General features: G+C 48.1%; 1 protein-coding gene across 1 annotated transcript in view; it reads left to right on the top strand.

The window, feature by feature from the left end:
• Window positions 1-25977, top strand: part of LOC146784041 (uncharacterized) — a 52770-nt gene that overhangs the window by 1294 nt on the left and 25499 nt on the right. The window contains exon 2 of the mRNA XM_085635896.1: window positions 21494-21888. Within this exon, the coding sequence (XP_085492022.1) occupies window positions 21756-21888 (133 nt within the window). The 5' untranslated portion in view covers window positions 21494-21755. The remainder of the gene's footprint in view (window positions 1-21493; window positions 21889-25977) is intronic.

The following is a 25977-nucleotide window of genomic DNA, read 5'->3' as shown; positions in this document are numbered from 1 at the left end:
ATAATTTCCTAGTCCTAGATCTATTAAAAACTTTTTGACATAGGATAACCACCCAGATCTGAAAACATTATCAAGGTTCATACAATCTTGAATAATTTTTTGGGTAAGGAAAGTTTTTTCAGATGACCATATTCGGTACCACAATAAAAGCGGCTGGATTTTTGCCAGGTCAGTAACATATGGTAGGCCTAGTTCTAAATGGCAGGAGTAGTTTGCGGCTGAGGTTGGTAGGGCGAGGAGGTATCTCAAAAAATTATTTTCTATCGTCTGGATGGGAGCCACGGACACGTGGCCCCATACTCCTGCACCATATAAGGCCACTGAAATACATTTGGCTTTATACATTTTTATCATCTCCGTAGGTGCTTTCTTCCCCAGTTTCCTGGAGAAACTCACAAGTGCGGAGGTTGTTCTCGCAAACTGAAGTTTTCTCACTTCAACTGCCGGTTTCCAAGTTAGTTTTTTGTCAAACAAGACACCTAAATAAGGATAACTGTCAGTATTTGCTAAACTTTCCTTGTTCAAGTAGATGGATCTAGTTTTGGTGTTTTTACTAACACCTACCTTCATAACAAAGGTTTTCCCTATGTTGACCTTAAGGTTCAGACTGGCCATAAAAAGAGCATATTTGTTTAAAGCCCTCTGGAGTTCATTTGGGGTGCGAGCAAGGATGACCGCATCGTCCGCATACAGTAATGCCGGAATGCGGCGATTGGCCACCATAGGAAGGTCCTGTGCTCCACTCAACATTTCAGCCTCCAAGCCATTGGTATAGAGGGTGAAGAGGAATGGAGCCAGGACACAACCTTGTCTCACCCCCTTTTCTACCCCAAATGATGCAGTCAGTTCACCACTAGTACCGAATCTTACTCTGGCACTTGCATCCGCGTAAAGTTCCCTTAGAAAAGTGACTGCAGTCTGGTCCATCCCTAGGTCTAGAAGGATGGACCAGAGTTTAGAATGGCTGACGCAGTCAAACGCAGATGACAGGTCGACATAGACCATATAGAGTACTCCGGCCTTGATGTTAACATATTTATCTATCAGGAGAGATAGATTTAGTGCCTGATCTATGGTCCCCAGTCCTTCACGGAACCCGTATTGTAGGTCGGATAGGATGTTATTATCCGCTGCCCACTCCTGCAATCTGTCAAGCATAATCCTACCCATCACTTTCCCCGTAGAATCTAACAGGGAGATGGGGCGGTAGCAGGATACTGAGTTCCTGTCCCCTTTCTTAAAGATCGGGACTAGGATAGATGTTTTCCAGGATTCCGGAATGCCTGTGGAGCATAGTGCGTTGAAGACTCTAGTTAAAAAAGGAATCCAGAGTTCGGTGTAGGTTTTATGAAAGTCTATTGGGACCCCATCGGGCCCCGGGGCCTTCCCTGGTTTGCTTGCATTTAGAGCCCGAGTGACCTGGTCAAGGGTGATAAATATATCAATGGGGAAAGACGAGGAGCCTTGACAATAGGGGACAGTGTTACCGACATCAATTGATAATTGAACTGCCGAAAAGATTCTTGTAAAGTGATCAACCCAGTCCTTTTCATCTATTGCAACCTCAACTCTAGGCAAATCACCGTTATCAGTAAAAAATGGTGCTTTTACTGCTTTCCAAAAAGTGATGTTATTGTTACTGGAACAACTCTCGTGCAAATCATTCCAGAGTTGTTTTTTCAGTTCCATTTTCCTTTCTTTTAACACAGACTTATAGGCCTTCCTCAATGTAGATATTTCAACGGGATTCCTGGCTGTTTTATGCAAAGCAGATTTTAAACTAGAATAGGCCGCTGTGCATGAGTGGTTAAACCAGCCTCTATTATTTTGTTTAGGATTGGCCTTCTTAATCGTTAGGGCCCGTTTTACCTCCTGAGTCACAGTGCCAAAGTTTGCAATGCCCTCTATGTCAGACACGGTCGGGTCAAGGCATTTCGTGATAGACGAATATGCCTTAGTAATCACCGTTTTTGAAATATCAATGGGGTTGACTAAAGCCCATTTTAATGAGTACCCATTTAGTCTGGATAATTCTAGATTATATTGGTCCAGAACACTTGGATTTTTACGGTTAGGCCCATTGAATAGATGTAGAGTAATACTGATAGGGTAATGATCACTTAGTGCAATCTGATGAGTGTGGAAGGTAGTATCCCTCTTTGCAACGCTGTTAGAAAGAAGGATATAGTCAATTGTAGAATTACATCCTCGGCCATGGTAAATCGGGGCCAGTGGAGTATTTGAGTCATGTAAATTATTCGCAATTCCCATATCCAGCTTAAACATAGTTTCATTTAAGGAGCTACCTAGAGTTGAATGTGCAAAATGAGAAATGGGTATGCCTGCCTCATCATCTAAATCACATAAAAATTGATTAGGTGCAACACATATAGAATGGTTAAAGTCACCGCCCCAGATAATAGACACCTCACCGGCTTTATTCTTAATAAAAGATGTTATCAGAATAAAGATGGAATTAATTAATTCCGATGCCACTCGATCGGAGAGGTTATTATAATAGTTAACCAGGAGGAAACAATATCTTTTATTTACTGTTAGGCTAATAAGCTGGAAATTAGGATCAAGTTTTATTGTCCTTATTTCTTCTAACTTAATTAAATTTGAAATATATGTGGTTAGCCCACCCTTAGCCCTACCAGAGTTTGAAGGTTGGGCAGGGGAAAAGTATGTTTTATAGCCATTCAGATGTGTGGCTGTTGTCTGCCATGTCTCCTGTAAACACAGGATATTAAAATTTGCAATAAAACCAGTCCAAACGTCATTTCCTATTCTGGAGCGAAGACCCGCTACGTTCCAGAATAGAACCACTAATTCTGATTTAATTAAATTAGGATCGTGTATAACCTTGGGACATAATAGAGGGATCGTAGATGTTGTCGAAACATCTTTTACTTGGGGGACTGTACTTAATGACAGCGGTAGCGAGATCTTAGTATTTAATGCAGTATGATTTAAAGCAGTATGATTTAATGCAGGAGGACAAGAATCGCTGCCTAATAGACCATTCGTTAAACCACTATCAGGGGTCCGCAGATTGCCCTCCAGAGAGAGTCAATCGACATCCTCTAATCCTTCAAGGGGAAAAAAACGGTTGGAGATAGGAAGGTTAAAGTTAAGAGGCCCTATTTGGGGGTGTGGATACATTCTAGGTATTATTGTATTCCTATAATCCGACTGTGGATAAAAGTAAGTCAGGTCATAGGTTCTTATAGTTGTCTGTCGTTGGGTATGAAACCAGTTGACTATGTGAGAAGTAGCTTTGTAGTCTCTAAAGTTAACAACTATTACGTCACCTGCAATATCCTTTGGGCGCAGGCCGACCCAACCGAGTCTACGAACATGTAAAATTTCACCATTGATGTGAGGCGGTAAGGGCCTATTCTGTCTCAGCCAGTACATTGCTTTATTTTTTAACTCTTGGTAGCCCTCCTTCTTCCCCAGCTCCAGAGTAGGAACTCCTGTCAAAACAACAACATAGGGGACCGCCTCGGGGGGTAGATCTATATGCTGACAGCTGGAACCATCTATTTTACACTGGTCTGTATCAGCAGAAACACTATGTGGGTTAGAGTTAGAACTAGTAGTTTTAGGGGTTACCTTTTTATTACCATAGTCAGGGACAGTATTATTATTTTGATTTTGCAATGAGTTAGTTTGATTTTTTAAGGATGGTAGTATCTTTGTTTTCGGTTGATCTAACTCTACTCGTTTATTATCTGTCACTGTAATTAGGGAAGAGTGAGTAATGGTATTTTGAATTGCCACTGTATTTAAGAGTAGATCTTTTATCTGTTCCGTGTTTTGCGAAACCGATTTCTCAATTAGCCCAAGTTGATTCATCATGCCCTTAGCTCTTTCTAGAAGAGGGAGAAGGAGTGATTTTACAAGTAACTCTATTCGACCCACAATTTCGTTAGTCAATAAATCACAATTTTGGGAGTCTGACTGGATTTCAACGTCGTGTGATTTAATGGGGTCAGTAGAGTAAAAAGTCGTTGTGTTGTTAACCACCTGGTTGCTCTTAGTGTTACCAGATGGATTTAATTTATCAGACTTCTTTGGACCCTTCTTTCTCTTCTTCAAGGGGGGTGGACCTCCACTAGTCGTTTTTGATCCCTTCCTAAACAAGCTCTTAGTGGTAATAGCGCTAGTGGGCTTTAACGGTAATAAGCCAGAAGAGGTATTATTAGAAGAAGGGTTAACATGAGAAGTGGAGGCATACGATGCTAAATGGGTACAGGATTGAGTCTCAGAGTCAATATCTCGTATAGACAGAGAAGAAGATCCTGAAGGAGATTGCGTATTACTTATTAAACGCGGTAAAGGCAGTGCATGAACCGGGGAGGCAACCATCTGAATGGTACCAAGCGAAGAACGTTTAACATGTAAATGTTCAGCCGATAGTCGCCGCTCCACCAGGGCAATCTCGTTCTCAAGGACTGAGGCGGCTCTTGTGATGAAATTGTCCAAAGTGCCTCGAACTGTTCCTCCCACCAAAGAAGATCTGCCCTTAGAAGGGCGTGATGTCATGATTACAATGAGATGGTATTGCTATACGCACTTATGAAAGCTCGAGATGAAATAATAAAGCAATAAAGCAATGTCCAGGTCATAGGCAGGGTGCAATCACGCAGGATAATATATATAATAGTCACAAGCAATAAGCACTGAGTTGATAACAATACCTCTCAAGCGGCAGCAAGGTGTTTAGGGAGTGGGCCCAGCCCAGCCTCCTCCAGCCCCGGACGGCCACAGACGGCCCGCCCTTGTCCCGGGCTTCTCCCGGCTCTGCCCGCGCGCGTCCCGCAACGCGGGGGCTCTGTTCGATTTTATGCGCCTCCGTGCGCAGTGGTGATGGCAGCGGACTTCCGCCGCTAAAGCTTCTGGGTAGTGTAGTCCTGCGCACAGCGGCCACAGAGGACTGTGTCTGCGGCGGCGGCAGGAAACGTGGAGGATCAATCTCAGCACCAGGGTCAGGTAGGAATATGCACACTGTCCGTGACGCTCAGCCCAGGGTTGTTCTGACTCGCCCGCTCTGCCGGGGCTCTGTTCGATTTTATGCGCCTCCGTGCGCAGTGGTGATGGGAGCGGACTTCCGCCGCTAAAGCTTCTGGGTAGTGTAGTCCTGCGCACAGCGGCCACAGAGGACTGTGTCTGCGGCGGCGGCAGGAAACGTGGAGGATCAATCTCAGCACCAGGGTCAGGTAGGAATATGCACACTGTCCGTGACGCTCAGCCCAGGGTTGTTCTGACTCGCCCGCTCTGCCGGGGCTCTGTTCGATTTTATGCGCCTCTGTGCGCAGTGGTGATGGGAGCGGACTTCCGCCGCTAAAGCTTCTGGGTAGTGTAGTCCTGCGCACAGCGGCCACAGAGGACTGTGTCTGCGGCGGCGGCAGGAAACGTGGAGGATCAATCTCAGCACCAGGGTCAGGTAGGAATATGCACACTGTCCGTGACGCTCAGCCCAGGGTTGTTCTGACTCGTCCGCTCTGCCGGGGCTCTGTTCGATATTATGCGCCTCCGTGCGCAGTGGTGATGGGAGCGGACTTCCGCCGCTAAACCTTCTGGGTAGTGTAGTCCTGCGCACAGCGGCCACAGAGGACTGTGTCTGCGGCAGGAAACGTGGAGGATCAATCTCAGCACCAGGGTCAGATAGGAATATGCACACTGTCCGTGACGCTCAGCCCAGGGTTGTTCTGACTCGCCCGCTCTGCCGGGGCTCTGTTCGATTTTATGCGCCTCCGTGCGCAGTGGTGATGGGAGCTGACTTCCGCCGCTAAAGCTTCTGGGTAGTGTAGTCCTGCGCACAGCGGCCACAGAGGACTGTGTCTGCGGCGGCTGCAGGAAACGTGGAGGATCAATCTCAGCACCAGGGTCAGGTAGGAATATGCACACTGTCCGTGACGCTCAGCCCAGGGTTGTTCTGACTCGCCCGCTCTGCCGGGGCTCTCTTCGATTTTTTTTGATAAACAAGTTTTTATTGTTTTGTGCAACAAAAAACAGTGAGCCTTTCAGACCAACAATATACAGTAGTCCCATCTGGGAATCATTCCCCCTCTCAGCCCCCCCCCCCCGGACCACCCCCCCCCCGCCCCCACCCCGCTCCACCAGATCACACTACATTTCCTAACCATTTCCCCCACACCCTACGATATTTTTTGTGGCAGCCCCGAGCTTGGTAAAGAGTCCGCTCTTGCGCCGCACACCAGTCCACTCCCGCGCTCCACCTGGTCAGACTGGGCGGCTGCGGCTGTTTCCAGGCTGCCGCAATGTCCCGCTTTGCCACCATTAGCGCTGTCATAAGGAACAATTTTTCAGCGCGGGTGCCGTCCAGGCCATCAGTGATACCCAATAGGATATGTTTAGGGTCGTGTGGCACCTCCCACCCCAGGACATCCGTCAAGTCAGTTTCAATGCTACGCCAGTACCCCTCCAGTTCCGGGCATGACCATACCATATGGATGAAGTCGGCCTGGTCAAAGCCACAGCGAGGGCAGGCTGCGTCGGTGGAAAGACCCGCACGGCGCATGCGCGCTGGTGTAAGGTACGCCGTATGCAGATAATAGATTTGGATGAGCCTCAGCTTGGCGGAGGCCGTCACCAGCCTGGGGGCCATAAGGGCGTCCCGCCAGTCGATCTCGTCCAAGGGACCCACCCATTCCTCCCATCGCTCCCTCAGACCCTCCCGGGGCACAGGGGTATTGTTAACAAGGGAACGATATATTCTGGATATGCCTCCCTTCCCTAGGTTACCCATCAGAACCTGAGCTTCTGGGGGGCTATGGTCCGGCAGCCGGATGTCCAGCGGGGTGTGTGCCCGTATGGCGTGTCGCAATTGGAGGTATCTATAGAATTGGGACGAGTGGAGAGAAAAGCGCGCCTGCAGTTCTAAGTATGAGCACATGCGCCCCCCCCGCCACACGTCCCCCAGCTGGGAGATACCTAGCAAATCCCATGGTCCGAAGCCCTCCAGCCCCACAACCTCCCGCAACCATGTCCCATGCCAGAGAGGGGTGGCGCGCGTCAATGTCCTGGTCCATCCGGTGTGGCGGAGCGCAGCCCGCCAAGCCAGGAAAACCGCCCTAGTGATGTCGGGGCAGGAGGTGGGAACCGGGGCGCCGTACATGCGGTCCTGAACGCTGGAGAGACCCAGGGCTTCCAGCTCCACCCTGTAGGCCGGATCGGACCATCCCCCCCCAAACCAGTCGTGGATGACCAGAAGCCGGGTGGCCAGGTAATAAAGGTAGAGGTTGGTCATACCAAGCCCCCCATCAAAGGTGGGGAGGCGGCAGATCGGCAAGGCCAGCCTCGGCCTTCCACCACCCCAGAGGAACCTGGTGGCCATCCCGTCCAACTCGCGAAACCACGACCTCGGAAAGGACACCGGGGTGTTCTGCAATACATACAGAAACCGAGGGAGGATCATCATTTTGTAGAGCGCCACGCGCCCCAGGGGGTTCAGCGGGAGCGAGTGCCACCGAGTGAGGTCTGCTTTGGCTTTTTTGACTAAAGGGGCCACGTTGAGTGCCCAGCTCAATTCCGGGAGGAGGGAGACCCAGATGCCCAGGTATTTGAAGGACAGTCGGCGGAGGGGAATCGTGGTCTGCCAATCGAAGCATTCGCGGGAGGGATGAAGAGGCACGAGGACCGACTTGTGCGAGTTGAGGCGGAGGCCAGAGGCGCGGGCAAAGCGGCTCAAAATGCGGAGAGCCCGAGGACCCGAGCGCGCTGGGTCACCAAGGTACAGCAGGACATCGTCCGCATAGAGGGCGATCCTGTCCTCCTCGAGGCCCGGCCACTCCCATCCCCGAATGAGAGGATCCGCTCTGATTAGGGCGGCAAGGGGCTCCATTGCGAGCGCGAAAAGGAGGGGTGAGAGCGGGCACCCCTGCCGCGTGCCCCGGCCGATCCGGAACGCTCGCTCTCTTCGATTTTATGCGCCTCCGTGCGCAGTGGTGATGGGAGCGGACTTCCGCCGCTAAAGCTTCTGGGTAGTGTAGTCCTGCGCACAGCGGCCACAGAGGACTGTGTCTGCGGCGGCGGCAGGAAACGTGGAGGATCAATCTCAGCACCAGGGTCAGGTAGGAATATGCACACTGTCCGTGACGCTCAGCCCAGGGTTGTTCTGACTCGCCCGCTCTGCCGGGGCTCTGTTCGATTTTATGCGCCTCCGTGCGCAGTGGTGATGGGAGCGACTTCCGCCGCTAAAGCTTCTGGGTAGTGTAGTCCTGCGCACAGCGGCCACAGAGGACTGTGTCTGCGGCGGCGGCAGGAAACTTGGAGGATCAATCTCAGCACCAGGGTCAGGTAGGAATATGCACACTGTCCGTGACGCTCAGCCCAGGGTTGTTCTGACTCGCCCGCTCTGCCGGGGCTCTGTTCGATTTTATGCGCCTCCGTGCGCAGTGGTGATGGGAGCGGACTTCCGCCGCTAAAGCTTCTGGGTAGTGTAGTCCTGCGCACAGCGGCCACAGAGGACTGTGTCTGCGGCGGCGGCAGGAAACGTGGAGGATCAATCTCAGCACCAGGGTCAGGTAGGAATATGCACAATGTCCATGACGCTCAGCCCAGGGTTGTTCTGACTCGCCCGCTCTGCCGGGGCTCTGTTCGATTTTATGCGTCTCCGTGCGCAGTGGTGATGGGAGCGGACTTCCGCCGCTAAAGCTTCTGGGTAGTGTAGTCCTGCGCACAGCGGCCACAGAGGACTGTGTCTGCGGCGGCGGCAGGAAACGTGGAGGATCAATCTCAGCACCAGGGTCAGATAGGAATATGCACACTGTCCGTGACGCTCAGCCCAGGGTTGTTCTGACTCGCCCGCTCTGCCGGGGCTCTGTTCGATTTTATGCGCATCCGTGCGCAGTGGTGATGGGAGCTGACTTCCGCCGCTAAAGCTTCTGGGTAGTGTAGTCCTGCGCACAGCGGCCACAGAGGACTGTGTCTGCGGCGGCTGCAGGAAACGTGGAGGATCAATCTCAGCACCAGGGTCAGGTAGGAATATGCACACTGTCCGTGACGCTCAGCCCAGGGTTGTTCTGACTCGCCCGCTCTGCCGGGGCTCTGTTCGATTTTATGCGCCTCCGTGCGCAGTGGTGATGGGAGCGGACTTCCGCCGCTAAAGCTTCTGGGTAGTGTAGTCCTGCGCACAGCGGCCACAGAGGACTGTGTCTGCGGCGGCGGCAGGAAACGTGGAGGATCAATCTCAGCACCAGGGTCAGGTAGGAATATGCACACTGTCCGTGACGCTCAGCCCAGGGTTGTTCTGACTCGCCCGCTCTGCCGGGGCTCTGTTCGATTTTATGCGCCTCCGTGCGCAGTGGTGATGGGAGCGACTTCCGCCGCTAAAGCTTCTGGGTAGTGTAGTCCTGCGCACAGCGGCCACAGAGGACTGTGTCTGCGGCGGCGGCAGGAAACGTGGAGGATCAATCTCAGCACCAGGGTCAGGTAGGAATATGCACACTGTCCGTGACGCTCAGCCCAGGGTTGTTCTGACTCGCCCGCTCTGCCGGGGCTCTGTTCGATTTTATGCGCCTCCGTGCGCAGTGGTGATGGGAGCGGACTTCCGCCGCTAAAGCTTCTGGGTAGTGTAGTCCTGCGCACAGCGGCCACAGAGGACTGTGTCTGCGGCGGCGGCAGGAAACGTGGAGGATCAATCTCAGCACCAGGGTCAGGTAGGAATATGCACACTGTCCATGACGCTCAGCCCAGGGTTGTTCTGACTCGCCCGCTCTGCCGGGGCTCTGTTCGATTTTATGCGTCTCCGTGCGCAGTGGTGATGGGAGCGGACTTCCGCCGCTAAAGCTTCTGGGTAGTGTAGTCCTGCGCACAGCGGCCACAGAGGACTGTGTCTGCGGCGGCGGCAGGAAACGTGGAGGATCAATCTCAGCACCAGGGTCAGGTAGGAATATGCACACCATCCGTGACGCTCAGCCCAGGGTTGTTCTGACTCGCTTTCATGTGTCACGTCCATAACCACAACACCTGCCAGCCACAGTGGTTTGCTTTTCTCAAATGCATATATGTTTGTGCACATGGGTCTGAGGGGGCCTTGGGTTGGGGGTTTGGAACTGGTTTATGTCTATCACGTTGACCAACGCACCTCTATCTATGAGTGCCTGAACAGCCATTCCACCTATCGACACAGGAAAGTCCGCAAGTTCTTGTGGGGATGCAACCTCACAATTAAAACTGATCACAAGCCATTGAGGGAGATTTTTGAAAGGAAAGGTCTAGGCAACATATCCTCTAGGATATGGAAATGGGTGGTGGCTCTCCAAGAGTTTGAGTTTTGTGTAGTGTATGTTCCAGGTGTGAAGAATAACCTAGCTGATTGTTGATCACGCTTGATTGATAAAAGACACACTAAGAACAAGGAGCAAGAAGAAGAGTTAAGTGACTTTGATGACTATGCTGTCTGTATTGTCAATGAGAGCATAATTAAGGAGGATTAATGGGTAAGTGAGCTTGGAAAGGATGCAACACTACAAGCTGTGTTGTGTGGCATTGAAAGGGTTTGTAGCAAATATGCCAAAGTGGATGAAGCACTGAGCATTTTTGGGGGGGTAAAAGATGATTTGGCATGCCAGAACGGTTTCTTGGTGAGGGGCTCCAGATTGATTCCTCCAAATAACTTGAGGATGCAACTAGTTGACTTCACCCATGAAGGTCATCCGGGCATTTCCAAAACCAAGAAAAAATACTTAGGCAAAAATACTGGTGGCCTGGGATGGACATGTGTGTTGAGAAAAGTGTGCGAGAATGTGTAGAGTGAGGTAAAAGCTATAAAGTCTTGAAACCCAGAGTTCAACCCATGATGTTAAGGCAACTTCCAAAGAGGCTTGGGAGGAGGTAGTTATTGACATCCTGGGCCCTATCAAACACACCAGTGTGGAGAAGTATGCTATTGTGCTCCTGGATGTGTATTCTAGGCGGCCTGAGGTCAAAATTAACAACTCAGTGGAAACCAGAGATGTTATACGATTCCTGGATGGTGTTTTTGAAAAGGAAGGTTTTCCCTCAACCTTGTTATCAGACAATGGGGTTCAATTTACATCGAGGGAAATTAACACATTTTTGGATGACAGTGGTATTAGTCACAAAAAGTCTGCACTTTATCACCCAGAAACAAACAGAATAGTTGAGCGGTTTAACAGGGTGCTCAAGGAAACCATGCAGAGGGCTTTATCTAATCAAAAGTGTTGGTACACTGAAGTTCAAAACAAGGTGAAGGGTTACAGATTTTCTTCTCATTCAATGATGGGGAGAACCCCATTTGAGTTGTTTTGCAAGAGGAACGCTTGTATCATGTTGTGTCTGTGAGAAGGTGGCCTGATATATGCTGCCCACTAGGCACCTTGTATCAGTCCAAACAACCCCTTATGGTGATAGGTTAAAGACAACCTTATGTGAAAGCTATCCTAGTGGTAGCTATGGAGAGCAGCCTTCAGGCTAAGTCTTGAAGGAATGTAAAGCAGCTTGTTTTACCAGTCTATCATCTCTTGAATGATCAAATGAAAAGACAACCACACCAGGTATATATTCAAAATATATGTATTTAAGATAAGTCACACCCCTTTAGTCTCTTCATGAGACTGGAGTTCGAAGTTCTTCAGTTACAAGTGTTTAAGCCTCAGTAAAAGCACAAATACACGTTTGGGCCCTAGGGGCGTACCAAACCATATACTAAAATAGTGGTATAAGAACCACGACTGAGATAGGCAAGGTGCCTGTCACCTCTAGAATCGCTGGGACCCCAAGGAACCACCCGAGGTATGGACGTCGGGGACCCACGGGAGCCGTATGCAGTGTGGAAACACAACCGCAGGTTCCTATTACTTTCTATGGGGAATGGAATTTTAAAGATTGGGGACACTTCAAATCGAACTAGGACAAAACCCTTTTGGACTTAGACAGTTATAGGGCTAGCACCCTCGAGAGTACCGGAGTACCTGAGTTACCTCACCCAGGGAAGCCGGGTGCATAGGTGTCTTTTGGTGTCGGGTCGCGGCGTCGATTCCAATGGAAGCCTGCAAAGAACTGCTGCTGCCGAGGAGAGGAGAAGTGTCCAGAGAGATCCAAGCCTGGATCTAGGATGTAAGGAACCTGAAAGCAGAGGGGATAGAGTCTGGGTCACTAGCCAGTGACCTAGGGCAGGATGGACCAATGCCCACAGATGTCGGGCGCTTCAGGTGAGTTGATGGGTGTCTTGACTCTTCAGCCACGAGGTCCAGGAGGTGTCGACGAAGTCTATGATCCGGATTTAAGCTGTTCCATAAAGTCTGTCGAGTGCTGCGGTATCGGCGACCAGAAAGGACCCAACAAGCCTTGGCAACGGCAAGTCTCAGGAAATCAGAGAAAGGACTGCGGTGCAGACCAGCAAGGTCTGATGAACTCACCCAGTGAGGGTAAGTAAGCACAAATCTGGAGCAACCAGAAAAGTACCAATAGAAGTAGAGTTGCCTTTGTGGGGACCTGCTAGCCAACGGGCTAGTGATCGCGAAGGAGCCTTGAGCAATTGCACTTGGAGCTGGCCCACGGGTCACTCGTGGAGTGGAGGCCAACAATATTCAGTGCAGAAGGTGCACAAGGCTGGGTCTACTCGGAGCCCAAAGCACAACTTCGAGGATGACCAGGAAGGTGTTGTTGGTGCAAAAGTTTACGGTGTCCAGGGGTCACAGTTCCACGCTACCCATGATAGCCACGGGCCTCAGCTTTGCTGTGGACTCAGGGTAGCCTCGGTGAAGTCTGGTAATCTACCTCTGGTGATGCAGAGACTTCGGCGCTCGGCGGAAGCTTCAGCAATGCAGACCGATCAGTTGCTTCTTTGGTGCCTGCCAAGCAGGGGAGTCACTCCTTGACCCCAAGAGAGATTTCTTCCATCTTCTAGTCGTGATAGAAAGTCGAAGGTCCAGGATATATGTTTCAGAGGTTTGTCCAGGGTAATCTAAAGTCCTAGGGACTGGGTTCCTATACTTATACTAAGTTTAGGGGATGGTCTACCTCTAAGGCTCCACCTATGGGTGGGCCTAGGGTGGGGGTGGTTACACCCCTTCCCCTTTGTCCAGTTTTGCGCCAGAGCAGGGGCTGAGTGCCCCTGCAACCAGTTTGAACTGGGCTATGCGCAGGGACACCTTGTGTGCCCCAGGCAGTGTCTCAAAAGCATTCACTGAATGCACCCACCCTGCCCCAATACACATCTGTCTGTCTGGGGAGGTGGTTACACCTCCCTGTGACAGGAAACCTATTGTCCAGGCCTCCCCTGCTAGAGTTTCGGTCAGCAGCAGGATGCCAGACCCGTGTCTGTGGCAGTGGCATCCATTTTGTGATGCCAGGGCTTTGAAAGGATTTAACCGGGTTAAGTCAGTGTGAACATGTCTCTCCCTCTAGAAGGGTGGAATGCTACCCCCGCCGCCAGGACTGGCAGGGGGGTAGTAGTCCAAAGCATTAGACACCAAACACGACATGTTTTGATGCAGCCATTCCAAAGTTGGCATTTACCGCGAGGTTATAATGCACTTAAGAGTATATGGTATGGCTGTATCACAGAACAGGCATAAGGAAGTGTTTCCGAATGCTGCAGATGGGCTCAGCTCATGCTTGGGCACCCTCTCACATAAAACCAAGCACTCTGCCTTCAGGATTGTCAAGGCCTGCTATAGGAGTGGCTTATAGGTTTACATGTGTCTGTATAAGGTAGTGATATAGGTAGCCTATATCACAGTAAGGGGTGCAAGCAAGACTGTGGTGTCATTTTGGAGTGCTTCTCAGGGGTGGCATAATATATGCTGCAGCCCCTGGTAGGGCTCTGAGGTACCTATGCCCTAGGTACATAGTACACCATATACTAGGGGCTTATAAGGCACTCCAGAATCCAATTAGATATGTACCTAATGTACATGGAAACCATGTTAGAGAGGAAGCAGCTAGGCTGTGGTCCTGATTAGCAGGGCCACAGCCAGACTAAAGTCAAAAAACAGTGAAACACCAGCAAAAAGTGGGGGTACCCATGTGAAGCAGATCCTACTCTCCTACAGTGTCCCTCTTGGACTATTAAGAAATCACATGGTTTGGGGCATGGAAATGGGGACAAAGAAAGAATTGAAAAAGAAGTGAAGAAAACGTGTATGAATAAAAGGAGGTTTGATATGAGAAAAGCTGTGAAGGAAACGGTTGTGAGAGTGGGGGATACGGTCAAAATCCGTAATCCTTGCGAGGGTTCCACCTCTCAAAGTTGGAAGTGCTTGAAAGTCATTAAAGTCTTTAAGAATGCCATTAGGATGGAAGACCACAGAGTGTGGAATCTAAACAGGGTTGCCAAGTTTTCTGATGTTCTTCCAAATGTTTGTAAAGAAGGGAGTATGAACATCTGAAAGGGGTCTAGGTGTGGAGTGTGAGAGTGGGAATAGTGGTGTGAGGTGACGTGTCAATCCGAAGTATTTAGATGATTGTGTCTTGGATTAAGAAACCTTGTATTATAGTTTTTGTACCTGAGAGTTTTAACTTCGTTCCACTGTTGTTATTGGGAGGGGGATGTGTGGTATCCTGTGCTTTTGCATTAAGCTAGTGTAAGTGTTTATCCCTTTATGCCATTGTAAGAACACTTGGTCTACGTCATCTATGTCATGCTACTCTGTGGCTCCCAGGCTTCTTGCCTGGAATGTATTGATTCAAAAGGGCAGAGCTGTTGTACTGGAGCTAGGTCTAAAGCTGAGACTAGACTTTCACTCTTACTTCATGTCGGAACAGTCTTTACACCATGCGGTGTGCCTTTTAAAGAAACTCAGCATCTGCTCTCAGGCTCACGCAATGACCACACAACAATGCCACCCCTGCCCTGGGGTGTACGGGGTCAAGAGGTCGGACCATCACCATCTTGTCCTATACTCCGATGCCAGATGGCAGCAGCAATGAAATGAAAAACATCCTTCCACAGCCTGCGCTGACTGGACCCTCCTCCCAGGCATCATGATAGTTAGACTTCAGAATAGTGAGACGGGGTCTGCCCTGTACACATGGGGACTTGACTGACCTGAGTGGCGGAAGGTCAGGGTGCGGAATGGGGTTTGGGGGGGGGGGGCGGCCGACCAACGGGAGGCCTGCCACCCCCGGGGAGTTTTGGGCCGAGGGGGCAGCCGTAGGCACGTACGGCGTGCCTTGGGCTCCTTTTTGGCTCGTTGGGCTGGGGTTGGGCGGTTTTTGGGCGGGAGGGTTTAAAACCGGCTTTTTCGTGTCGCGAGCCACCATTTCGGTGGCCGTGACACGACAGCAGGTGTGAGGGAGGCGGGCAGTGGTGTCGGTTTTTTCCCACCCTCCCTCCCCATAAATTTTTGTTTTTTCATTCCGTGTGGGGGGCCTTTTTGGTGGGGGACTTTGGAAGGCGTGGTGGAGTTGTTTGCGGTTGGCTTTTGAGGGAACAGGTGCATCCAGGGGAACACGTGTAAGGGGTTGTCGCTGGAACAGGTGCGGGTGTGAGGATAGTTGCTGTGGGGGCGTTTTTTCCTAGTTGATTCGGTATAAGGTTGGATGGTTACAGTTATGAGAATAATATAAGAAGTTATTTAGTTAGGTAGGTGTAGAGATGTTAGGAATGGCCAGTTGTCTATAATGGTTGCAGGGGGGGGGGGGAAACAGGTTAGGGGAGGGGGTGGGGGGAAGGTAGGAAGACTTTACTTAGTGAGGTTTAGTTTTGTACGGCACAGGCCAAGGGAATGCTGATGTAAGGTGCACCTGTTTCCAATAAAGCAGCCTTTTTCACACCAAGAAATGTGTCATGGTATGTGCTGCCCCCAGTTTAGGCCCAAGATGAAACTGTGTGATTGTCGGCGCCCATTCATGATTCTCTGAGTCTGGCAGCATTCAGAGTGAAAAGCTGCAAAAAGCAGGAAAGGTAAATGACACTGAGGGAGGGGTAAAAACAGCAACAGCCAGAGAAGGTGCCACCCTCAGAAACGAATTTGTCTACTGGCACAGACGGAAATACTGCAGGTGACATGAGAGAGCCTGAGCGGGGTCTCAGCTGCTGAATACAGTCAGCTGAGCCCAGAGCCCACCGCGGCACGAGACGGAAGCAGTTCTGAGTTGTAGGCTGCTCAAATTAAATTATATATTATTAATGGTCCTTAATCTCTCAACATGTCAGGCAATATTTCATTTATTAATACAGACCTGAGTGGCCAATAGGAGTCTAGCAGCACCATGATCTGCACACAGCACTCGGATGCTGGGCTGCTGTGAAAGTCGCGGTCACTCCCTGCTTTTCCCTCACAGTGCGCAGGTGGTCAAGATACTAAAATGTGTCATTAATTCATTTTAATGCACTGATGCAGACCACCACATTTAAAATGTGTTAGTCTAATGCCTGATGTGGGGTACTTTGCAGGGCTGTAATTTATTTGCAGCCCAAATGACGGACAGCAGAGACTCATGGGAAGAAACAAGCAGCGGAGCATCTGCATCACGTGACACAGCACGTATTCCACCTGGTCCCATGGCTTCTAGCTTTCTAATTTTACCAGAACTTGTCTGCCTTTGGCCTTGTGTTTGGTTTGGTTGGTGGCTAGAGGTCAGGTCCCAGTCAGTGCAGGCTACGGCTGGATGTTTCATATCAATGTCCTGCCTGTCCGGGCACCCAGGAATTGCTGCTGCCGCCCAGTGCCAGAGAGATTAATTACAGGACAAGAGAATGTGTTCAAGCTCCTGGCCTACACGCCTGCCCAGTCCTGTGTCATCATGACCGTCCCTGAGGGTTGTGTCCGGTCACTGGCCGGCATGAGTCCGAGAGCAGGTGCTCTGTGCTGAGGGGCTTTAAATGGCACAATCACAGCTCTCAAGCCGAAGCAGCGCAACGCACCTCATAAGGTCCTTGCTCTCACCGTCATATGGCTATTCCGACTTGTGAGAATTTCCAGCACTTGCCTGCAGTCAGGGAGCGTGACAGACACTCCAGCAACCCAGGCATCGGCAGCAGATTGACCTTATGTTACCAGTTGCACCACCCACTGACTCAGAGACAGACTTGGTCTATGTCTATGTCTATGTGTGGATACTTGTAGAGCACACTGCTACTCCAAGGAGTGTCCTGGCGCTAAAGCTGAGTGGTAGCAGCGTGGAAGAAGGGTTAAGGGCAAGAGAAGAGCCAGGTTTTCCGTTTTTTTCGAAACAGGGGTGTGGATTTAATGTTTCTCAGTTGGAGGGGCATTTTGTTCCAGTGGAAGGGTCCAAGGTAGGAGAGAGCCTTACCTCCCGACCTAGTCTTTGTAAAGCAAGCAGCAAATTAGAGGAGCGAAGATTTCTACTTGGGGTATAGAAAGAAATCCTACGTTTGAGGTAACCTGGTCCTGCCGCATATAGGGCTTTCTGTGTAACAAGCAGAGTCTTAAAGATTATTCTTTTCCTTACAGGGAGCCAATGAAGGCTCCGCAGAAGGTAGAACATATGCGCATTTCGAGGGAGCTCAAAGATGGTACGGGCTGCTGCATTCTGAACAAGCTGAAGCCTGTCTAGCAAATAGCTAGGCATGTCAAGATAGAAACCATTCCCGTAGTCCAGCCTGGATATGATCAGAGCTTGAATCACCTGTTGTCTGGCAGCTCTGGACAGAAAGAACAAAAATGTCAGCAGAAGACGCTGCAGAGCAAAACAGATGCCTACTACTGCATTAAATGTGTGTGATAAAATAGACCCTGCTGTGTTGATTATAAATGTTTGTGTTAAGGTTGGAGTTTTCATCTACTGGCAGTTGACTCACCATGATTTACTAGCACAAAGGGTTATTATTCTGCTGTAAAGTAAGAACGAGCACTAAGTAGCATAGTCCATGCTGCATATTTGCAAACTGTACTTTATGAGGTTGGATATCTGTGAGTTACTTTCTCACAGAGATTTTTTTTAGATCAAGCTTTCGAGACCCCTTGTATATATTTTAGTATATACTTCTTTTTGGGTCAAGCTTTCGAGATCTCTTTTAAATATTTTAGCGTATACTATTTTGTGGGTGTACTGCTTTTCATTGGTTTGTTTCAGTGTCCTTAAAAATCCTTGCTTGCCAGTGGTCAATAGTTTCTATTTGTCCCTGTTAGAAATGGGATTTCTGGTTGGCTAGGGCTTGCGCCTAAGCCAGGCAGAAACCACTACTTTAGTCAGGGCAAGGGAGTTACACGCTGAAGATAACCCCTGCTCACCCCCTTGGTAGCTTGGCACGAGCCGACAGGCTTATCCCAGAGGCAATGTGTAAAGCGTTTGTGCAATAAACACACACAGCAGCAACACACTAGGCACACCGCAAAAGGAACTCCTCACAAGGTTATATAAAAAATAGCCTTTGTATTATCATAAACACATTAGAAACATAATCACACATTTACACTGTGCCAACTGGCACCAGGCAATATTCACAGGGGATTATATACAGGGCCAGGCCAATCGGGCCACGGTCAGAACCATCAAAATGCAGGTAGTAAGTATAAGACACAACAAGTAATTACTGGTACAATAATGACCTCAGCATTATCACAATAGGCGTAAAACACATTATGCACCAACCTCCTATGCATAAACATATTATGCAATAAACCACATTAGTCATAGGTATCACCAGAATAAACACATTATGCAATAACCTCACACGCCTAAACCTTAGATTAGGGAATAACCTACTTAACATAAACATCAGAGGCATAAATCAGGGTGCATAAATCACATTTCCTAGGCACCAAATAAATCACATTAGGGCCTGGCGCCCTATCAACCCAACACTTTCCCACAGGCCAACTGGACTTCTCAGAGGGCTCAAATGCCCTACGTCCATAATGTCAGGGCGTGCTGCCAATGCAGCAGGATCCAAATGCGCAATTGCGCTGGCACCACAAACTCTGGCTGACTCCTAACTTTAGGACTCCTAAAGTTAGGAGTCCTATCTTTACTACTCCTAAACTGAGAAAAATCCATATTTTAAGACTTTCGGTATTCACAGAAGGCATTTAGGAGTTCTAAAGTTAGGAGTCCTAACTTTACTACTCCTAAACTGAGAAAAATCCTAACTTTAAGACTTTCGGTATTCACAGAAGGCATTTAGGAGTCCTAAAGTTAGGACTCCTTACTTCTGTGAATACCGAAATGAGTAAGTGCCTTCTGTGAATACCGAAATGAGTAAGTGCCTTCTGTGAATACCAAAATGGTAGTAAGTTTAGGATTTTGCCTTAAGTTAGTTCTGTGAATCGGGCCCTTAGAGTTTCTCTTTGCTCGAATGGGTGCAATTTCTGATATTTATGTTTCCCTCGTCTTCATTGCTTAATTTTGCTCGTGAGAAAGTGTCACTTATAGTCATTGTAATGTCACTCATAATTACACTGAAATTATAAAAATGTCACACATAGCAATCTGAAACCTTGGCAGCGTTGGTGTCAGAAGACCGCGGCTTCTGCTGCGCTGCAGTGCTTCGACTCTGCAGCCTCTCCTTCCTTCCAGCGATCGGCTTCCACTTCCCGTATGGAGTCATGTCAAATGCTGTACAACACAGGAAATATCACTTGCGACCTGAAAAACTGCATTGGAACCAGTCCTTGCAGATGTCGCACTTGATCATGAAGCGGCTGACATTGTAGGGCTGCCGGCACACATAGTACAACCAATTCCATTCATTTCAGCTTGGTCTCATACTCAGCACATTGATTTCTGTCACAGTTACTATCAGGCAATACTTGTGCGACCCTAGGTCTTTATGAACATCTGCCTTCTCTACAGACTTTGCTAAATTGGCCACTACGTCCAAAGTTGTGACAATCTCTTCCCAGGGCAAGGCATTTTTACATGAGGCCATGTATGAAAAACATCCACATTGGAACTAACAAGGCTTATTGCTGTTCTTCCTTTGTTTACTTATCTACCTCTTATTGGAATTGCGGATCACACTGCACACTTCATTGGCCATGCTGGTAGGCCGCTCTTCATTGACCTGTGCCCAGGAGACCGACTGCTTAAATGCCTTTTCTGAGTTGATTACTCCTTCAAGGGTGGGATCTGCTATGCTCCACAATGTTTTTGTATTAGCTTGCTGTTAGAATTGACCATCAGTTGGTCACAAATCGTTTCATCTGTAGATATTCCAAAATTGCAAATGGTAGCTAACCCCCTTCACGCTCTAATAAAACCATCAAATGACTACCCTTCTTTATGCCTCACTGTGTAGAAGTGGTAACTTTCCAGGGTTATACTCATGGTGAATTTGAATCTTTTTCAAGCCTCATTATTGATTCCTCAAAGTCATGATGATCCTCCTCATCCTAAGGAGCCTCCACCTTTGGTATTGTGTGAAACATGTCTTGCACTTCAGATCATACAGACATCTTGTCATCCTTAATGGCCACTAAATATGTTTGGAATTCTTCTTCTTTCCATTATTTCCAGGCGACAGGGGCATCACCTTTATTTTGTAGAAACTGAAGGTAGGAATAGAGATAATCAAACAAGGAAAATATACTTAATGCAACAGTCACGAACATGAGAGGAAATATCTGCGATGAACGTATGGGTGTATATAGTATACTAAAAAAAATCTAATAATTCCCATAGAGATAGCTGTGATGGTGAGTTAGAGTCAGTATAAGGAAACAACAAGTCGATGTAGCAAGTACGGAGAGACATGCAGTACAATCATCTCAGTATCTAGTGGTGGCTGGCAGGGCCGGCTTTAGGGCAGTGCGACTGGTGCAGCCGCACTGGGCGCTGACCTGTGAAGGGGGGCGCTGACCAGCGGGGGTCTGCTGTGTTTAGCAATAACTTATGATTGGAGAGATGAGGGGCACTTTTGCCCCGTGGTAGTGAGAGAATCCAAAGAGGAAGTCATGGAGGTGGGGGCTCCAAAAATTATTGTCGCACCGGGTGCCGCCAAAGCTAAAGCCGGCCCTGGTGGCTGACAAAGTTTGAAACTGGTGGGCTTGTTGCCAATCCTAAATTTGCATCTGTGAGTCTGACAGTCCCTAACAAGATTTGGAGCGGCAGACTAGGTTCTCTACTGAGAAATCATTTAAGAAATGTGATGCATGGTGCATTTTGCAGCACTGTGTCTTTAATAAATTGACCAAATAGAAATACTTTTACAGACATTTCTAAAGGAAGACTTAACATATTTCAGAACATTCCTGGTATGCTAAGTGAGCATTAGCTCTTCAGTAGTTTATGCACCTGAAAAGATAGCTAAGACCTCCCTCACCCCTGGATCGTTGGTCATTTCTCCATCTTTCTGAGTGTCTCTTCCTCTTTCTGTTTCTCTTTCTCTCTCAGTCCCTCCCTCTTTTTCTTTGCCTGTATCTCTAATTATTACCCTGTCACTCCCTCTTTCTGCCTCTCCCCCTCTGCCAATCTGTTCCTCTTACTTCGCCTGTCTTTCTAACTTGTGATGCTTGACTCACACTTTTGTTCTCTTTCTCTCCATCTTTCTAACTGTTTTCCCTCTCTCTGCCCATGTACCTCAATCCAGATCTATATACTATTCCATCAGAAGAAACATATATAAACATAAACACAGCTGCTTGACTCGTCCTCGGCACCCCCTGGAAGAAACACATCAGCCAACACCTATGAAGACTCCACTGGACTCCATGGAGAAAAGAATCACCTTCAAAATCCTCACCCATGCCTACAAATGTCTACACAACACCACAACCTCGCACTGGCCGAAACCCCGCGCATCCAAGAGCCAGAGCAGGTGGAAGATCCATCTCCTACATCACGCATAAAACATGGAAAGAACTCCCAGCAGACATCAGGCACACCCCCTCCCTGAGCACCTCCAGGAAGACTCTCAATACCTGGCTCTTCGGCTGAACGGATCTGCTGACCCCCTCACCCCTCAGCGCCTTGAGACCCTCACGGGTGAGTAGCGTGCTTTACAAAACCCTGATTGATTGATAAAAGAGTTGAAAAAACACAAAATAATATATAAGAGAAAATGAGAAGAGAAAAAGGGTTCTTTTTAGAACCGCCTAGTTGGTTAGATATAGACAAATTTGTAAGTGTTGTATGAATTGTGGCAAGTGTAATATAAGGAGAAGTGTATGAGTAGTGCATGAGTGCATGTGTAGCGCCTGGGTGATTGTAATAGTGCATGAGTAATGTTTGGCTGATTGCATGAGTGCAGGAGTAATGTCTGGGTGGTTGCATGGCTGTAGTGGTGGTGCCTGGGTGAATGGAAAAGTGCATAAGCAGTGCTAGGGTGATTTTTTAAGTGCGTGGGTACTGGCTGGATGATTGGAGGAGTGCATGGATAGTGCTTGGAGGATTGTAGCAGTGCAAGAGTACTGCATGAGTTATTCTATGAGTGCATAGTTAGTGCCCGGGTGATTGCATAAGTGCAAGAGTAATGTCTGGGTGGTGGCATGAGTGTAGTGGAAGTTCTTGGGTGATTGCAGGAGTGCATAAGTAGTCCCTGGGTGATTGCAGGAGTGAAAGGGTAGTGCCTGGGTGATTGGAGCAGTGCATAACTAATGCATTGGTGATTTCATGAGAGCAGGGGTAATGTAGGGGGATTAGAGGAGTACATAGGTAATGCCAGGGTAATTGCATGAGTGTAGTGGTAATGCTTAGCTGATTGCATGAGTGTAGAGGTAGTGCCTGGGTGATTTTATAAGTGCATGGGTACTGCCTGAGTGATTAAAGGACTGCACGGGTAATACCTAGGTGATTGCATGAGTGCAGGGGTAATGCCTGGGTCATTGGAGGCATACATGGGTAATGCCTAAGTGATTTCATGAGTGCAGGGGTAATGTGTATGTAATTGGAGTAGTGCATGGGTAATGCCTAAGTGATTGCATGAGTGCAGGGGTAAAGTCTGGGGGATTAGAGAAGTGCATAGGTAATGCCTGGGTAATTACATGAGTGTAGGGGTAATGTTCAGCTGATTGCATGAGTGTAGGGGTAGTGCCTGGGTGATTGGAGGTGTGCACAGGTAGTGCCTGGGTGATTCTATAAGTGCAAGGGTTCTGGCTGGCTGATTGGAGGAGTACAGGGGTGGGTGATTTTATAAGTGCATAGGTACTGGCTGGGTAGTTGCATGAGTACAGGGGTACTGCCTGGGTGATTGGAAGAGTGCAAGGGTAGTGCCTGGGTGATTGAAGGAGTGCTTGGGTAATGCATGGGTGATTGCATGAGTGCACAGATAATGTGTTAGTGTTTGGAGGAGTGCATGAGTAATGTCTGGGTGATTGCATGACTACAGGGGTAATGTCTGAGTGATTTCACGATTGCAAGGGTAATGTCTGGGGATTAGAGTAATGCATAGGTAATGCCTTGGTAATTGCATGAGTGTAGGGGCAATGTCTTGCTGAATGCATGAGTGTAGGAGTAGTGCCTGGGTGATTAGAGGAAGCACAGGTAGTGCCTGGGTGATTTTATGAGTACAAGGGTCCTGGCTGGCTGATTGGAGGAGTACAGGGGTAGTGCCTGGGTGATTAGAGGAGTACATAAGTAGTGCCTGGGTGATTTCATAAGTGCGTGTGTACTGCCTGAGTGAAGAAGTGCATGTTTAATGACTAGGTGAAAAAATTGTTTTTGCGTCTTTTGCACAAGTGGTTTATTAATAGGAACAAGCATGGGGAAGAGGAAACTTGTTGATGAATCAGGAAAGCCTAAAACCCCAGATAGGATAGATGGACCACAGACACACCCACAGACACATACTCAGACATCATTATTAAAGTTCATCTCATGAGCCATGGGGGCTATTGAGACGCAGATTACTAATGTGGAGGAGTCATTGTTAGTTTGTGGGGACAAAATTACGAGCCCCTTGACTATACTACAAGATTCAGTCAACAATGATGGATTTTCGAAAAATTGCGAGGGAGGTGGGTTGGCTGAGATTGATAAGGGGAAAAATGGGTGCATACAGAATATATCCGATACCATTAATTCGTCTAAATCGGATTTCCCATTGCGCACTAAACGGGTAAAAAAACAAGCACCTGTCCTACAACCAACTCCCTAAATAAAGTGGTACTTTGCAATAAAGGGGCTAAACACCAAGGTAATAGTCAAAATGGACCCAAGACGGCAATCATTGAATCCACTCAATAGTATAGCAATTTGGATTATCAAAAAATAGATGCATTATGTTCAGCAGTCAAAGCACTAGAACAACATATGAAAAGTAGATTATAATCTATTAATACATGCCTAAAAGGAATTGAAACTAAATGTACAAGCAGTTTGGATCAACTAAACAGTCAATTGAAAAATGGGCATTTGGGGAATGTCTTAAATGATAGTAATCGAGATGTAATCAACATAGAGAGCCAGACAACTCACCCAGGCTCCAAGAGTTCACAGGATATCACATTTAATGAGTATGCTGCCCTAGGTTCCAAAAAAAGAAATCTAGTAGATAGCGCTCCTCCCCCGCCCACTAATATTTTACCTTTAACAGCTGAACAAATACAACCATCGGAGATTTTAGATCTTCCATCGGCCGTTACCCCTTATGTAATTGTGATATCAAATGTCCCACCTTTACAGCACCAGACATCGGAACCTTGGACTTCACTAAACTGGCTAGGGGTAAGATCCGGTCTGACTGAACAACTATTTAAATATCTAAATATGGTAAGACAAATAAAATGGGTGGGCAGGTCACAGAAATCCTTACCAGGAGATTGCGTAGTTCTGTCGTTTAAAACACCTAGACTGGTGGAGACCGTCTTACATAGAACAAGGCCTACTTATATTACTTCAAATATGATCTCTGCACTCCCACTAGGCTATTTTTACCAACCCAGAGCAATGACTGCCATAATCGGCTTAACTCACTTAGGGATTGGGCGGATGACAATTTTGTTATTCCACCGAATCAGACTGGGTTCACAAAAAACACAGGTACATCTGTCAATCTTATGACCCTCTCCTGTCTGATTGACCAAGCAAAGTCCAGCTCCTGCCCACTGTATATGGGATTCATTGACTTCCAAGCGGCCTTCGACAATGTGAACAGATCAAAGCTCTGGAAGAAGTTGTGCAGTCTCAACATTCCAGCCAACCTCCTAAGAGCCTTACAACTTTTACATCAGGACACATGGGTCAGGATCAAGGTCGGGGACGGCTCAAAATTATCCCGCCCAATTCCAACGGGAAAAGGATTAAAACAGGGCTGTGTCCTGGCCCCGACACTCTTCAACTTATTTTTATCCGATCTTCCAGAAGCCCTAAATAAGGTCAATTCCCACGCCCCCAAAGTAACTGGCCTCTTGTTGTCAAACCTTTTATACGCCGACGACGTGGTTTTGCTGAGTAAAACAAAGATCGGAATGCAAAGGCTCCTGGACGCCACTCTTGAATATTCAAATAAGAACGATCTTGTGATCAACAACAAAAAGACCAAAATTCTGGTGGTTCGTCCAGGGAAAGCCAAGAAATTGTCCTGGACCCTGAATATGGAAAGCATAGTCGAATCCAGCTGCCATAAGTACCTTGGAGTCACATACAACAACAATGATAAATATAAATCTCAATTAGAAGAACAAAAAAGGAAGGGTGCTGCACTTGCCTTCGCAATTGGCTCCATTCAAAAGAAACTACGAGGTCCAACTCTTGCACCCACAATACAGGTCGCCCAGGCGAACATTATTCCTACCCTAACCTATGGCAGTGAAGTCCTCAAAGGACTAGACTGCTGCCAATTGGAAAAAATAATCTCAAAGATCTACAGATCAGTGTTCAAGCTACCTCCTCAAACATCTCCGGCACAAATCAGGCTGGAATTTGGAATCTGCCAGCAAACACTTGCAAGAGCTATGACTTTCCTCGTGTGCTGTCACAAGCTACGGTCATCTAAGGAGGGAAGTCTAGGCATCCACCTGTGGGCTAGTCTTGACACAAGCAAATGGCGAGCCGGATACAACTACCTGGCAAAAGGCCTAACCACTTTAGGTCTAAATGATCTCTGGAATATGCACATAAGCCAGAAGGAATTCA

Source organism: Triturus cristatus, chromosome 11 (assembly GCF_964204655.1).
Source record: "Triturus cristatus chromosome 11, aTriCri1.1, whole genome shotgun sequence".
Classification (NCBI taxonomy): Eukaryota; Metazoa; Chordata; class Amphibia; order Caudata; family Salamandridae; genus Triturus; species Triturus cristatus.
Note: the sequence above shows the minus strand (reverse complement) of the source record. Positions and strands in the feature narration are given on the sequence as shown.